Here is a 16924-nt window from a genome sequence, read left to right on the forward strand (position 1 = left end):
GGGGCAAAATTATTGAATTACAACAGCTCTACAATTTTATATGTTATTTATATTCCCTCTGACAAATCCTTATAAGCCCTATCACAAACAACTCTTGCAAGTATGTTAATGACTCAAACAAGTAATTTGACACTTTTTCCAGTGGCTCTTGGTACACAAGTTGTACAAGTACACCTGAGCAAATATAGATATCAACAAAGCTAAACATAGACATCAACAAAGCTTAACACAAATAAACAAACATACAGCATGAACATACATACAACAAACAGTGTGTACTGTCATATATTGTGAATTGTACACACAGGATAGTTGTATGTTTGGTTTTGTTCAAGAAGTGGATGGCTGTTCAAATTATGTTGAAATAAATATTGTGGGGCTAATGTTTTAATTAATAGTTATAGGTAGTTCATGAGTAAACTCTGTTGATGGAAATACAGATCATGCAATCTGCTTACTAAAGGGATTGCACTGTCAGTGTGTATAAATAATATGTTACTTCAGTGAGGCGGTTTAGTGTTGCAGGGTTATTGCACAGTGATCTTTCTGAGACCGGCGTGGCTAAATTAACTTTGTTTGTGGAAAGTAACTGCCCATGGTTGTCCACTGGATGCACTTGTTGTAAAATGCTTTGTAGCACCCACCAGAGGGGGCTAGTTAAAATAAGTCATGTCCAGAGTGTCAAGGGTCTGAAATGATTTTCACAGCCTGTTTCCTGACTCAGGAAATGTAAGCAGGCTGGAATGGGAGGGCAGGTTGGCATCATTTATCTTCTCTGTATTCACAACTACAGATATCCTAAATGTGCATAAATTGTACAATCTGAAGCTTTCTGACACAATTCAAACAAATATAAACCTCAACAAAGTATTAAGTAGTAAAAAAATATCTTTTATGTGGCTTTTTATTTTCTACACTTGTTGCTGTTACTGAGTCTACCAGCAAATGGGTAGGTTTAATGAAGTTACAGAATACAATTGACAAAATCTCAAAGAAAATTGAGAGATTACACTCTGAGGATAAACCATTTACATACATTCTTAAAAAATCTTGGATCACATCAAATGTTTTATTGTCAAATCTTCAGTAGGAATAAGAGGCTATTTTGCAGAATGTGACAATGTATCTGCAAGAGAATTAAAATGACTGACAGTCTCAGGGTAAGTGATCCCATGGAGTCTTATGTCACAGCATTCCTCTGACATCAGATGTTAGTGATACCACCTTTACGTCAGGATTCAACATTTGAGTTTTTTTTTCCATACATTGATGTTTCTGATCATCAGTGAAATACGTATTAGGTTTAGCACAGGGATATTTCTGATACAAAACTCAAAAACTATCTTGGAATCCAAACAGTGATACCTCTGCTTGCTGCTGGCTTTGACAGCTCCTGCCGGCTATACATAGACCACAGATTTATGCAGTTGGCTATGTGCGATGATCAGTTGACCCTGTTCTACTAAAGGCATCTTTGATCTTCTCACAATCAGCATTTTCTTCGCCCTCCTCCTACCACAAACATCCTTGAAGTATTTTAGAAGCAGTGTTGTTAATAAGCCCACAAACCTTGAACCACGCTGCTTTTGTCAGGGAGAGGTCATAAAGAGAAAAGAATACCACCAACACAGGTGGTCCGGGGGAAGGGGGGGAAGTGTTGGCATGTGGAGGTCTTTTATCCCATGGATCAGACTTTTAATGGGGGCCGTCACTGTAACCAAGCGAGGAGCAGGGCAGAGAGGAGATGTGTCTTAGGTCTAATGAGAGCACATTGGAATCTGTCACTGGGTAGGCTAGTATGTGTCTGTCCAAGGTTACCAAGCTGGTGTAGAGCAAATCAGGCAACTTATATTTAGCCTTGCAAATGGCGCTCTGTGGATTATGTCTTGGTGCTATCCGGTTTCGTCTTCAGTGCGTTTTGCAGCGTGAAGGGGGGCTGTGGATCATGAAGAGGCTGCTACTCAGGTGAGGAGCAGGTTCACTTCATGTTCTGAGACCAGCTCTCCTTCCACTTTTTCTAATTCCCCCCCCCTGCTCGTTTGCCTCCTCTTTTGAATACATACACTCATTCTAGGGGGCAAAAGTGTTTATGGTCTCACATACTTCTTCTGGAGGTGGAGGGCTATTCAGAGAGTCCGAAAGGCACCACAGAAGACAAGCTTGAGTTGGGCTGACAGTTGCACTGAGGGGGAGCAGGGAGTTGCTTCTCATACCAGAGGACAGCCAGCGTGCTTGGACATAACAGAGAATATTTCACAAGCCTACTGACATTTGGGATTTAACAGTAACATGGATGTACTCGCCTTAGAGGCAAAGACTGGAAATGCAGGAGATTCTGATAAGAAGTCTTCCTCGAGGCCAAAACCAAAACCTCCAAAAAAGGCCAAAAGGATTGTTTATTTTGAGGTGGAGATTGTGGACCTAAAGACTAAAGAGAAACTGCTGCTGCTCGATAAGGTCAGTGTCAGGATGATTAAAAATGGTTTCTGATTACATTTGCCTTTTATATTGAGCGTAATGATTTTCGACGACTGATAATACTTACTACAACTAGTGCATGATCATCACAGAAGTGCTTTACAAAGGCACAATGAGTTCTAAAAAACGTGCATGCCATAGATTTTCTGATCAATTACTACGGTTTATCACCTCCCGGTGCATTCCTTTTAAAGTTACATCTTATGTCTGTTCTAAAAGTAGCTCAAGCAGAGACTGTGATCACTTTGCAGGGACGTCAGAGGAAACATGTTTGTTGTAGCTCAATAACTACTCGGTTGTCACTGTGAGCTGACGGGTAATTGTACAGATATTCATGTACTTCACAGACGGCTCGGTCAAGTGCAGCCATTATCAGTTACGTTACTATTGAGCAAGGGTTGTAGTTAGGAGGTGAGAATTCCCTCTTCGACTGACAGGAATTTTCTGTTCTTGCTACAGTACATGCCTGTGCTGCGCTGGGCCAAAAGTAGGCCGGCGCACACGATTAGCAACCTTGTATAAATGTGCACAGTCTTGTCAAAAAACGTGAGGGATCTCATTGCAGATGTAAATGGCTAAATGCATGTATGAACATTTTTAAAGGGAATACAAATGTTTGCAGTAAAGACAGAATTGCAGATACTTTTGTATTTGTAGAACTCCATGTCTTGTGAATTGAGATGTAAATGTCAACATGGTAGTCTACTAATGTCACACTATCTAAGTATGTTTTTGTACATTGCAGGTGGAGCCAACTGCCACTGTTCTGGATATAAAAGCTTTGTTTCACAAATCATGTGAGTAAGTTTAAGAAAAGAAAGTAATATTTTTACCAATTTGTATTTTTTATTGAATCTCTTAAACATGCCAAGAGTTAAGTTCCTCTCCATTTGAACAGATCCAAAGTGGTATCCAGCCAGACAATCCCTGCGTTTGGATGCAAGTGCGTCTGCTTTTTTCACAATAACTACCTCATTAATCAGAGATGACGTTGATTGTAAAGTGCTGTGGGGAAGTTTTGTGACATTGTCTCAACTGTCATGTTTTCAGAGGGCAAGTGTCTCAGGGATGAGGAAATTCTGCAGACGCTTCCGGTGGGAACCACAGCCAGCTTTTACTTCAGTGACCTCGGACCCCAGCTCACATGGGGAACTGTGAGTACACACTGACACACAATATTTGTGAACATACAAATGTGTTGCGTGTTTAAGTTAATGAATGAAGTCCTGCATGCCTTACATTACTGTAAGCTGTTTCAGTAAAAACAGCTGTTTTCAAGTACATTGTGTTTTAAAATCGATTTCCCACCTTCAACCTTCCTTTGTGATTCTGTAAAAAAATATTTCAAGATTTTAGTGTGTAAATTACTCTTGAATATGTTCATGATCTGATGCTCTGAACAGCAACGTGAATAAATGAAATGAACATTTTATTTTTATCACTGAATTAGAATGCTTGAAGTTTAAATATTAGGTTCAACTTACTATTATTGCTTTCAGCTAACCAAATACAGTTAAGTGACATTTGTTGACATAATTCACTTAATTAAAGTCAACGTTTCAGTTTTTTCAGTGTATCACAGAAGAGGCTTGCTTGTAATGGCCTGCAAAGTATACACTATTTGTACTTAACAGGCTCAAACATGCAAAATCACCGGTATGGCCTTTTAAGATTCTTGTACTTTAAATATATACAGAAACTTTCTCACCCACTCAATAACTCTTGAATATCAACAGACGGTGACAGATAGAGGTGATTTGCCGTGGTTCATTTTTCTCTCACCTCCTGCCGCAGTGCCTGTCCTCTGTCCCAGGACATATAATCTCACATCTCTATTTCTCCCTAAGGTGTTTATCCCCCTGACCTCTCACTTGGGTTTCACTGTGCCTCTTTACACTCTTGCCCACCCAGTCTATCCATTCCCTGTGCTTAGCAACACTGATACAACCCCCTGCACCCTGCACCCTGCACCCTGCCAGGCTGCCTACTTGTGCCACTGTGGGTGGAGGAGCCTGCTGTGCCCCCGCAGAGATAACCAGTAGCGATTGGCCGCGCCACGCTGAGCCAGGGCTCTGCTGGAGGTGCTGATTCAGGGATCGATTTCACTGTCAGCTGTGCTGCTGCGCTTGATCATATCATTTGTGGAAAGCTGGTATTACAAGCTGCCTTAGTGTCTTCTTTTTTCCATGGGCATTATGGCACTAAATGGTTGTACAACTGCACAGACTGGTTTTGTTTTAAGACGGATTTGACATCGGTCATGACGCGGGTTACTAGAGAAGCTTGAGCCATACTGGTGTCAGGTGCACATTCTTCCCTTTGACAGAGAGTTAAGAGTGTTGATCTAACAAGGAGAACATACTTAATTCCACTGGTAGCTGTATTTTTAAGAGCTTTTAATCATTACAGCTGTTTATTGTAATGGTTTTCATGAGTTCTGCATTTTTTTGAATTTCTTCTCATGCGACTGGTTGCTAGATTATTCAAAGCCTTTCTGTCTTTTCTTGCTCACTTCAGGTGTTCCTGACAGAGTGTGTTGGCCCACTGATCATCTACTTAATGTTCTACTTCCACCTTCCCTTCATCTACTCCCCCAAATATGACTTCACCAGCAGCAAGCACTGGGTCGTACAGTGAGTGTCAGCTTCTTTTGGGGATTTGTTTCGATGTTGCTGCAGTGTATCACAGAAGACAAACACTTATAAAGGTTATTGCTGAGTCAGGGTAATGGAGTACAGCTTGGCGATGTATTAATCACAGCTCATCATGTATGTGTGTCCTGTTGCAGCTTGGCCTGCATGTGTCACTCCTTCCACTACATCAAGAGGATCCTGGAGACCATGTTTGTCCATCGTATCTCCCATGGGACCATGCCCCTCAGAAACATATTTAAGGTGAGCGAGCTCCATAGTTTTATTTTGATCTCTGAATGTCTGATTAGCGGTGTGTTAAAATGTTTTGCTTTGTTCCTATTCGCAGAAATCTGACCATATGCGGAACACTATGACTTATAATAGTGTCTGTCCCTCTATTTCAGAACTGTGGCTATTACTGGTGCACCGCAGCTTGGATGGCGTACTACATTAACCACCCTCTCTACACCACTCCCTGTAAGTGCAGATATGATAAGAAGAAAATACTGCAACATGTGTTCTGATTGGCCTTCAGTCCTTTAATCTGGTACAGCCATACTTTGGGCACAGCCATACTTTGGGCAAGTATCTAACGGTTCATAATGGAATTTTAGATTACATGAAAGATCCCACTTTTGTCAATAGTAAACATCAGAATAAAAAAGAATGAATGAAAATGCTAACATTTAGTTATTAAATATTGCCCAGATTAATCTCTATAACGGACATCAGCAAGTCTTAGATATTCATCTTGTTATGAGTGCATAGATACCAAATTGGATCCTTGTGTTTCTGAAGTTTTTGAGATACAGCCATCTGTTATCATGTTATATTTAGTCTTTGGACCCATTACACTACTTATTTTTTCTGAAACACAATGAAATATGTATAGAATACAGTAGTCCCAGGTGCCCATGGGTGGGTTCATCAATGGTTCTGCTATACATCCACAGATTATGGGCAGCAGCAGGTGAATACAGGACTTTATATTTTCTTGGTAAGTTTTAGATCTGATATATTTATGTCTCTAATAATATTCCTAACATTAAACCGAGCAATCTATTGTTACGTATGATCATCTTTGGATGTCTTTACTCCCACAGTTCTGTCAAGTAGGAAACTTTTCCATCCATGTGGCTCTTCGTAACCTCAAACAACCAGGTAAGTCTTTTCTGACAAGGCACATGGGCGTTAGCCATAAACGTAATTTTTCTAATTAAAAAAACATCAGATTGTACAGAACACTTCAATGTTTTTTTGTGTGTTTACGCTTCATCTCAGGTTCAAAAACAAAGAAGATTCCTTACCCGACGAAAAATCCCTTCACATGGATGTTTTGGCTGGTCTCTTGTCCAAACTACACATATGAGGTAAAGCAAAGTAGGCCTAAACTCTGACTGGAAAAATGAAAATAATATGTCCGTCTTAAGATAGAATAGACAAATTGTATGTTTGTTGTGAGTAATTAGAATTTGTTTGGCTTTATTAAACAAGGACCACGCAGAACAACCATCAGGACAAACATTAATTTATGTCTTTATAACACTAACGAAAAAACAAATCTATAAGCACACCAACAGCCACCTCAACATATACAAACCAACACATTCAGGCAGTAAAACTACGAGATCACCTGATGCCATACTAAATTATGGCTTTTTAAATTAATTATCTTCTGAACATCTTTAAAACTAGGAATCTGTTTGTAATCATTTCTTTATCACAGTTTTTTTTGTTCCCGCTCTCTCTCAGTTAGGTTATTTCTTGTATTTTGCAGCGAGTAGCATTGCACATTCAAACCCTGAAATACTAATGGCAACTGTTGTCTGCCTGTCTGTTCAACAACTAGCAAAATCCTGCCCTATAAAACGAACTGTTGCTGCCATCTACTGGTTATGCCTGTCACTTGTTTTAGAAATCTCAATGTGTGTGTGTGTGTGTGTGTGTGTGTGTGTGTGTGTGTGTGTGTGTGTGTGTGTGTGTGTGTGTGTGTGTGTGTGTGTGTGTGTGTGTGTGTGTGTGTGTGTGTGTGTGTGTGTGTGTGTGTGTGTGTGTGTGTGTGTGTGTGTGTGTGTGTGTGTGTGTGTGTGTGTGTGTGTGTGTGTGTGTGTGTGTCACAGCTGGGCTCCTGGATCGGCTTCACGTTGATGACCCAGTGTGTGCCTGTGGCTTTCTTCACCATTGTGGGCTTCATCCAGATGACAGTGTGGGCCAAAGGCAAACACTACGGCTACCTAAAGGAGTACAGAGATTATCCCACCCTGCGCTCCTCCATACTCCCCTTCATCCTCTAAAGCCTGCCAGAGAAAACATCAGGTTCTACCCACAACCACCCCTCTCTGATGGGCTAATTTTTGAAGGCCTTTCCATCCACTGGATATCAGAAAGTGTCTTCTGAGGTCGGAAGGATTTTGGTCATTTGGACTCCATTTTACTTAATCCAAAAAGGCTGTTATGGTTATTCTGAGTGTTCAAACGGTGAATGCAGGACTGTGAGAGGCAATAGAAGCCATCCGAGTTAAATGCAACAAAGTCTTAATTTAATGTTGAATGTGATCTTGACAAGAGGATGAAACATTTGTTTTGCTACTTTGGTAAGTTTTAACATGTTTGATGTGCTGTTTCATTTTATTGTAAGAATAACAACCTGATCAGTGGAGTTTCCCACAGAGCTAATCTGCATTGTCAAACTAGTGTGCAGCCTGGAGCTGACAACTTTGTGGCCTCATGCAGAGTTCTGCTGTTTCAAGTGACCTTTACACTAGAGCTATCTGGTCCAGAAAATGTATGCCAATTACCACATTTCCACCATGGTTGAAGATACAACTTTATTTCAGTAAAAGGAACAAGTGCATATCTCATTTAGTAAGAAAACTCTGATGACAGATGATTATAATGTTCATTAAGAAGTAGTGAAAAGAAAAGTGACTGTCATTAAATTATCTTCATAGTTTGACTTAATATTAAGTTGCTGCACCTTTCTTTTATTTTTGAACTGATCTAAAGAGTTTCCAAAATACATGACTTAAACTTTGTATGGTGGTGCTTTCCAAGATTGGATAAGGTCATTGAAAACACATCCTAAATAGTTTACTTTGCAATTCCATTTTCACTGAATGTGCATGACACAGAGCGCTGCGCCGACTGAACCTTCAAATAAAATGAGGAACTTTTATTTTATTGTATTTGGTGTCCTGCTGCATTGTTTGTGTGAGGAGAGTATTCAGTTTTGAGCACAACTTTTATCTAAAGTTTGTCTACAATATTTGGGCAACTCTGACCTACTGTAGCCATATATTTATGCATATTGTTGATATGAGGAGTGTCATAAATAAGAAAATAACTGACTAAACAGAGAGACAAGCTTTATTCGTGAATCTGGAAGAAGCGTTTCGTTACAGATAAAAATGGGACAAAACACATCGGACATGTGGACTACAGCTTATGGAATGTTACAATTCAAGAGGCTAGCTTACATACAAAAGAGACACTGGACAATTTATGAATGGATGATAAATTAAAAATATTGCATTTGATCAAGATACCTGCTCTGTAAACAGGCACGAAGCAGCTGTATTTAATTTCAAATAATATATTCAGTATAACAATAACATCTCCCGAAGTGTATTATTTATTTTTGCTTATGTATGTAAGCAAACTCCATTAGGCCCCGCATTTCTCTGGTCTGCAATTGTTCCCCAAAATGTTAATAGTTGGACCACAGTCAGATCTGAATAAGATAAAAAAATAGATGAAAACAAACAAACATATTGCCTTCCCAGCAGGTAGTGGTATATCATATTGGTTACACATGACATAGTCCAACATCAGCAGCTGTTGGTAGCATGATGAGTCAGGAATCAGACTTGTGATGCAGATATGGATAGTCTGACTTCCCCAGCACAAACGGATTTGAAGGAAATCTCACAACAGATGTGCTCCATGTGTATCTGTGTGACTTCAAAGAGCTTCCGGACTCATAGAAGGCATCATAACAGATCGAGCAGGAAATCAGGTTTAGAGTCAGATAGAAACCGACAGTTTTGTGTGAACCAAAAGCTGTAACGCTTTGCTGGCAGCACGGTGCAGTGCAGCATGTCTGTGGGTACATTAACCTATAGGTGGTCCACTTGGTGCAGGTCTCAGTCCGCCTCAATGGCTGCATTATCCATCTTTTGCAGAAAAATTCATTGCTCCTCCAAAGATGACTCTAAACGTACCGGTCCATTCCCTTGACGATGCAATTCAACTGCACGGTTGAAATGAAAACCATTTGAAAACTAAAACGGCATAATGAGAGGTAGGATGACTGTTTTACAGTTTATGATCATTCACAGTGAAAGATCATTCCACCGCAGGCCGCCCCCCCCCCCCACTCACCCTTTACATATTCAGTATATGAAGGTGGGTGGTAGTATATAGATGGGAGAGGGCACTGCATGAATGTTTGGGTCGATGCAGCATTGTCTGTTTGTTATGTGCATCCCACTTCAGACGTCGTCGTATTCCAGGAAGTGGGTCCTCTGCAGCACCTTCACATGTCGCTCATAGATTTTGAGGGCAGGGCCGAGTCGGATAGACAAACCAGTCAAAACGTCACTGCGCTGCATTAGGAGAAGGGACTTCCCATCAATTTCCTGTGGGAGAGAGCTCAGTTAGCATCGGGAGCATATGGTTAAAAGGCATGTTCTGAAGGCTTAACATCTATTAAACCTTGAGTGTTGTCTCCCCCCTCTGGCTGTGAAAGTGATTACCATAAGGGAGAGACCAAAGGATGCAGCAGCAGATATGAGCGTGGCAGAAGTGTATGTAGAGGTTGCTCAAGCAAAAATAAGAAAATGTGGTGTTTAGAGAAAGGATTCAACTCAAAAGATTTGTACTGGAAGACTCTACTGGAGGTTTAGGGAGATGCTGCGAGCAACCCTGCAGGCATACGAGTGCCAGGACGGCCAAGTCGCCACAGATGGCAGACACCACAACTCCATTGTTCTACCAAATACAGAGAGATTCATCTGGTGGGCATAGGCTTGATCAACATAGCAAGAATTGTTTGGCAAGGGCTTCAATGTAACAGACGCTCATTTATATGGAAAAGCCCCGCACTCCAGATTTAATGTAACTAATTTCATTATTAAATAGCTGCCAGGACACAATGTGTAGAAAGCTAAAGTAGTTAATTCAACCCTAAAATCATGTTTTAAAAAATGGCTAGAATTTGTCCTAGTCACTTCTCCACAGCCAGCTTTCTTCTCACTAATAAATGGTTACTCGCCACAGCATACATTACTATTGGACCGTGCGAAACATTAAATACAATCTGCCTCTACAAATGCCCTGGCCGATGGGATATGCATGGTTTTCAGTTTACATGTAGCGCCCCCAGTGGCAGCGTTGAGGCGGTGCACTAACCTGTGTTCGAAACGCCACAGCCTGCTCTGGAAAGCCTGCAGCTGAGAAGTAGCTGGCCACATCTGACACAGTCCACTGCATCAGGTTCTGGCTCATGTTCTCCTTCTTCACAGAGCTGGAGTTAGATCAGAGACAAAGGAATAAGAGACATGACAACAGAGTGAGCTTTCTTCAAAAGCTAATTGTCTCACTTTGTTGCTGTTTTTTTTACAAGCCTTCACGTGACCTTCTGTGTGGTGACTGTGGTCACGTAATTATTTACATGACTGTGCCTAAGAAATATGTAAATCAATGATTCGACTAACACAGAATAAAAGTCAAAAGTGTATAAAACATTGTAGAAAGATAAGTGACATTATCTTATTGTTTGGTAAAATGCATTTCCAGTTGAGGACGTAATGATTTGTTTAGTGAAAGGATACTCACACTTCATCATCTTTAACACCATTCAGAAGACTGACTTCTTCTGCTGGGAAGGACGTTATATCTAACTTGTTCTTTAATGTACCTGTAAACAAAATAGAAGTATAAATTATTACATTAAAGTGAGAACAAAACATTGCCAATAAATGATCAAATGTAAGTCAACATCTTCTGTGCATTCGGCCTCTGAATCCAAGCTGTGTTCAGCTCCATTTCTGATAGGCAGTGATGGAAACATTACGTTATCATTTTTAACGCAAGGTGACGCCTGTTGAGGTTTATATATCAAATCAACAGGGATTTGAACAGTTATTATAATTTATTTATAGGGTCTATTTCCTGATTTTACCGTTTTTTCCAAAACGGCATACGTACATTAATCTTTGATGGAAAAAGGGGATATGGGAGCAAAGACAATGGCCTACATGGGAACCATATTTGTAACTTTTGTTGTTATTATTTTTGTTATTATCTTTTGGGCATTTTTCCTTTATATAGATAAATAGATTTTGAAGGGGAGAGAGAGAGAAGGAATGACATGCAGAAAGGCCCTCAGGCCAGAGTCCAACCCTGAGCCCCCGTTGATAAAAGTTTAAAATGTGCAGCCTCCTATCCCTGTTATTGAGTGGTGCAAACAAACAGCAGCAGAGTTGTGATGAAATGGAAGTGATGCTTTTTCCATGGGACTAGTATCCCACACTGAGGCCTCCCCTTCACGGTACAGTATGTTTTTACATTAGAGTTTGTTCACGGTTCAGTACAATGAGGGTAAAGTGAATGGGAGTTGATACAGCACCATTACTATACAGAACCTGCCCACCGTCACAAGATGCTGGCAGGACTGTCAGCATGCATGTGATGTATGACAAGGAAGAAGGCCTCGTTTTTAGGTGAGTGCAGATCCTTCTAGATTCAAGATTCAAAAGGTTTAGCTAAACCCTTTCAAAGTACTGTGGCATGGCAGTTTACTTTCTTATATGGCATGCTAGTTTTTTGCTATGAATTGTCTTGGTAATGTCCCACTAAGGAGGGAAAAATCCATGTTATTATTTTTATATGTGTATGTATTTTGTATTAAATGTAAACCATTTGTAAGCACTTTGATTGCCGTAGAGCCATTTAAAGCTTTTAGCATTTCAATCTTCTTAATTGACTAAAAGTGTATCATGTCTACAGGCCATCTCTACTAGCATAGCTTCTATTACTGCAGAGAGGTGCTGCGTGTTTTGAGCAACAACCTTTAACTGTCAAAGTAAGCACCATCTGGATCAGAAGGTAGTGGGAGAAGCTTGAGAAGCATTCAGAAAATCTTGAGCAAGCCTCAAGGCAAGCTCAAGTCAAAAAGGCCAACCAGTCAGAATGGTATTTGAAACATAAGCTGTCATTACCTTAATCCTTAGGTGTGTTTTTTCCAAAAGTTAAAGAGCAAACTAGTGATCAATTTGTTCTGGGCCAAACAGATGCGACTACACAGCAGTTATAAAAACAAAACATGAGACACTATGTTACTCACAGTTGTCAGATGGCAAAGACAGTGCCTGTGGTCTTCCATCCGATACATTCCTGGTTTCTTCCTGCTGGTGAAACAAAACAGAACAAAAAAAGAAACATGAAATGTCAAGTGTGAAGCAGGAAAGTAAAAAGAGCAGCAGACTTTGAGGTGGTGTTGTTATTTACCAGCCCTGCTGCATAGTCTGGTACCAACTGGTCAGACGAAAGGCCACTTTCCACCGCCTGGCCTCCATCTTCTTTCTTCACGTTGTTCTTTAAAGCGCAGGGGCTGGTAGCTGCAGAGTGGACGGCTGGCTTTGTGGCTGCTGCTAACAGAGTAAGCACATGCTGATATCATTATTACTGTCACACCTGACTTACATTCTGTGCAAATTCAAGTGCCTATCAAAAGCTAAAGCATCTTAAACTTCTTAAATGTGTTTATTTTTTTAACACTGTTTATTAAGTTGTTAAAACACGCTGATGGATGACTGCTTGTCTTACTGCAGGAAGTGATTGCCTAGCCAGGGAAATGTATTGCTAACATTAACTGAGGCATTTGTATCATAAACAAACAACTATGTCACCCATCCAGCTCCCATCCCAATTCACAACTAAGCATACGTCTTGCACATGAAGCAATATTTGAGAGCCCCATAATACCGGGTGTGCACATTAGACAGTCTCTAGCCGTGTGAATACCTTTGTCTCTCTGCATTCCTGGGTGCTGGCGCTCCGTTGGGCACACAGCAGAATGATAGGCCCAGTCATTGTGTGTGAGGGCCCTGGGGCTGGGGGGGGGCAAGGAGCTGGGCCTCTCACCAGCCTTCTGTACAGAGGCACAGTCCAGGCCGGAGACGGGTCCACAGCCGGGGCTAGGCCGAGTGCCAGAGGGAGAGCAGGGGGCTGAGGTGGCACGCACAGGGGCACAGCGCACGCTGGCATCTGCCTCAGGGCGGCCAGGAGAGGGTCCGTCCTGCCCATCCCGGCTCTCATCAGCCCCCTCCTCGTCTGCATTACTGTCCGTGTCCATCGCCATTGAAGTGTCAGCCTAGCAGCAGAAGTGAAACATAGGATTTTCATTCCGTTGTATTTATAATCTACCAACAAAAACACCATCAAAAACCTAAATAATAACAAGTCAGGCATGACATAGTCTTTGATTGAATCAATGGAGACAAACAGCTTGAGGGGATTAGAAAACATTAACCCAGTGAGAGAAAAGACACTCAACAATGAATTAATTATTTTGACAACAACTTAAAAAGCTGGTAAAGCCTGTGCCTGAGCACTAATTGTAGGCTGCGAATGTCACATGAAAACACCATACAGATGTCGCAATGTGACCGCTCTGGTGAATGATTGCCTCTGAAGGCTCTCCGCGGTGCAGTGTTCACTCCGCAGACTGACTGTCCTTCAACCGCAAACGCGTTTCTACGCAATTAAACACTTGGATGTGTAGGTGTCTGGTTGCATACAAGTAGTTTTTAACATACGCACTCATTCCTTTCGTTATGTGGGAGGGGGGGTTTGTCGACGTCGCCCTGAGTAAGAAAAAAAAAATACCTTGTTTGCGACTGCGTGTCCAAGACCCAGCAGTCGAGCACAAGAGCGCACTAAAGCCCGCCCCGCTCCTGAGAAAAGAGCCGCTTGTATGGCGTTCACCCATCGCACTGCATTTCACATAACTTTCACGGAGACACGGTCACAAAAGCACATCATGCCCCCCCCCCCCCCCCCCCCCCCCCCTGTAGGATCTTAACCCAGCACGATTTTCATCCTGCCTCACATGAAACCAGGCGATATATGCTCAGTGCGTTCCGATCTTTAGAGGCCTACTTGATTGATTATTCTAACACACGGAGTAGATAAAGAGCCGATGGGAGGCGTTATAGGTTTTTCTCAAATTTCCTCCAAAGTGCGCATGGAGTTGCGAGCCGCGGTAAAAACCTCGCCATTGTGTCCGAGGTCTTTAACGGAGCGCTCCCCGGGGGCCGAACCACGGCAAAGCACACCGGAGGAAGAAAACGAGCTTTAACTCGATGGGCAGCGAGCATCAGCCGCCTCGTTTACCAAGCACTTTGACTTTGCACCGAGTCAACGATTTACAGTAGAGTAAAGGAGTCTGTTATCGGACACGTCACTGTCTACATCTCACCCTCGTATTCAAGTAAATTCTGCATTACAAGCCCCGAGTAGCAGCCTGTTTTAAAGTAATCGTACACGTTTTTGGTAGCGACGCACACGCCTTTTTAGAGAACAAAGTCAATTTGATCTCAGCTTAACCCAAATCGGATCCGCTCTATATCGCTGCTGGATGAACAGTTTGCGGTCGCTTCACGTTAGTTCAGGTCCTAACAGTGTTACCGGCTCCTACATGTATCATTACTTTGCAGTGATGTGGCTCGTCTTAAATATGCTCAGCAACATAGTTTCTAGACACTGAGAAGTGATGCCATTGTGTGCGGGACGAGAGAGGCCATAAAAACATCCAGCACCAAGCAGCAGACGTGACCGGGCTGGGCTGCGTGTCCGACAATGGATCTAGGGGTTCGACTTTATGCACTGCGTCTGCAATCGTGCATCACTTGAAATACAGCCACAATGTGCATACATGAACATACAATAGCTGTATAGTGAGTACTTTGACAATGATAACATTAGACTGTGTTGCTGTTTTACGGGGCAAAACATAGTGATGGGCATATTTTAAAGTCCAGACGGTAGGGGTGATTTCGTCACGGGCAGACATGGCAAGGACATGGCTCTGGTGACATTTGGTGTTTTGCATGGAATGGATGTCCTCGTCAACAACCACACAATGTCCCAGCGTCCCCCATCAGGTTCCTACATCCGCGGTGTTTGAGACTTTTTTTCCTTCACCCACTCCCACATACTAAGGTGGTCATAATGAAAACCTGTATTTCCTGCCCAGGCTTCCAAAGTAAAAGCCTCACTAGCAAGCACATGTTTTGACGCTCTTATTTTGAAGGCGAATGTTTACAACTTCCGGGCTACGTCTGCTACTCTCTCGCTAACTTAGCAGAGTCCTCCTCCCCTTCGCTCAACGCCGAGTTTGGGGCTCGAAAAGCGCTTTCTGCTGCCGATAATGGTGGCTCGGGTTGTTGCAGACGGGCAGGACGGTGCAACTTTTCTTGTCTACAAATGACACTTCTGACCCGCCCGTTAAAAGTGCTTTTCCGCTTAACAATGCTACACTCTCACTATAAGCGCACCTTCTGTTGTCTTTTTCTCTCGTCTCCACCTCGGCAGCGCTCGAACCGCCGCTCCCCGTCTGCGGCAGTTTTGGGTGCACTTGCAAATCACTCCCCTCACCACTCCCCGTGTAGACACAAACATACGTGTTTTTCTCGCCAGACCAAACACTATATGTGCCTAGCTTTTTTCCTCCACCTGTTAATTTGATATGACAATGAGATGCGAGCTCGTGCCTCCTCGCATCAACCTCCACGTACCTCCAAATCCTCCTCGTCCTGGTCCACGGGACCGAAAGCGCTGTCCCCGTTGCTCAGGTCAGAATGACTGGCTTCTTCCACCGCGCTCCTTCTCGCAGCCGTGGTTACATCGTCTTTTTTTCTGCTTCTTCGCTGAACCTTGGCGGCGTTCCGGTATGAAATAGAGCCCTTGTAATTAACTTTGAGCACGGTTTGTTCCTGAATCAGTTTCTCTAGTTCTGCACAGGTTCGGTCGGGCTCGGACCCGTGTCGTCTCCGGACCATTCGGCAAATCCTCTCCAAGTCCGGCCGGGCTTTTCGCGACCGCAGCGAGTCGATAGTGTCCAGGATCCATTCGCGGTACTTGGCTTCAGACATCTTTTTTGTGCTCGGTTGGTTCGCTTGCTTCTTGCTTTTTTTCTTACCTTAGTGCGTCAACCTTGTACGTTACACACGGTGTTTTTCGTGAGCCGCGGTCCGAGCCCAACTGAGAAGCGGAAACCTCGCTGTACGCCTCCTGCGTTTGCGTGTGCGCTTAAGGTGGACTGACGGAGTTGCAGGGAAAAGTTTCACTCTGGAGGGGCTTTAAGGTGGAATAGCTGTCCTGGACGAGGACGAGCGCGCGTACCCGGATCCATGTGCGCCATAAAGGGTGCAAAAGGTGGCCATTTATTTCAAGAGTTAGAAAGTGTGGTAACGCCTTTGAAGTAGTGACTGAAGGTGGGGCACATGTGGTCCATCTCTTTCACGTAGAGCTTCGCAAGATCGGTTTAAAGAGCCAGAGGCGTGTGCGCTGGTGTTTTGGGCTCCATGTGTTGCCCTACTCTAGATCAAGCTGTGGAGGTAGACAATAAAATATGTTCATAAAAGCCAACACCTTAATTAATCAGTATATATATAATAATGCATTTTTCTTATGGAATACAATTAGTGATTGATTAAAAAATTGTAAATATTTTTGATTTTTTTTATTGAAACTGATTTTTTTTTTACAGTAAAAAACAGGTTATTCGAAACACTGACCTGGAACCTGCT

At 42.5% G+C, this 16924-nt stretch overlaps 2 protein-coding genes across 5 annotated transcripts; one reads left to right on the top strand and one right to left on the bottom strand.

The window, feature by feature from the left end:
- The first annotated feature begins 1262 nt into the window (after positions 1-1262).
- tecra (trans-2,3-enoyl-CoA reductase a) lies at positions 1263-8296 on the top strand. 2 transcript variants are annotated; one of them, XM_034143968.1, is made up of 12 exons: positions 1263-1965; positions 2075-2457; positions 3224-3275; positions 3377-3421; positions 3529-3632; positions 4996-5111; positions 5267-5372; positions 5516-5588; positions 6065-6108; positions 6215-6272; positions 6393-6481; positions 7232-8296. In XM_034143968.1, the coding sequence occupies exons 2-12, from the start codon at positions 2290-2292 to the stop codon at positions 7403-7405; spliced, it is 1029 nt and encodes a 342-aa protein (XP_033999859.1). In that variant the 5' UTR covers positions 1263-1965; positions 2075-2289; the 3' UTR covers positions 7406-8296. The 2 variants fall into 2 exon arrangements, with proteins under 2 accessions (XP_033999859.1, XP_033999858.1); XM_034143967.1 differs by having other exon boundaries at positions 1263-2457.
- A 159-nt stretch (positions 8297-8455) lies between these two features.
- Positions 8456-16423, bottom strand: samd1a (sterile alpha motif domain containing 1a). Of its 3 annotated transcripts, none has more exons than XM_034143948.1 (7): positions 15911-16423; positions 13137-13485; positions 12621-12760; positions 12457-12520; positions 10947-11028; positions 10521-10635; positions 8456-9748 (listed from the first exon to the last, which is right to left on the bottom strand). In XM_034143948.1, the coding sequence occupies exons 1-7, from the start codon at positions 16265-16267 to the stop codon at positions 9602-9604; spliced, it is 1254 nt and encodes a 417-aa protein (XP_033999839.1). In that variant the 5' UTR covers positions 16268-16423; the 3' UTR covers positions 8456-9601. The 3 variants fall into 3 exon arrangements, with proteins under 3 accessions (XP_033999839.1, XP_033999840.1, XP_033999838.1); XM_034143949.1 differs by having other exon boundaries at positions 12457-12517; positions 12621-12763; XM_034143947.1 differs by having other exon boundaries at positions 12621-12763.
- Positions 16424-16924: the final 501 nt, after the last annotated feature.

This window comes from Trematomus bernacchii, unplaced genomic scaffold (assembly GCF_902827165.1).
Source record: "Trematomus bernacchii unplaced genomic scaffold, fTreBer1.1, whole genome shotgun sequence".
Taxonomy (NCBI): domain Eukaryota; kingdom Metazoa; phylum Chordata; class Actinopteri; order Perciformes; family Nototheniidae; genus Trematomus; species Trematomus bernacchii.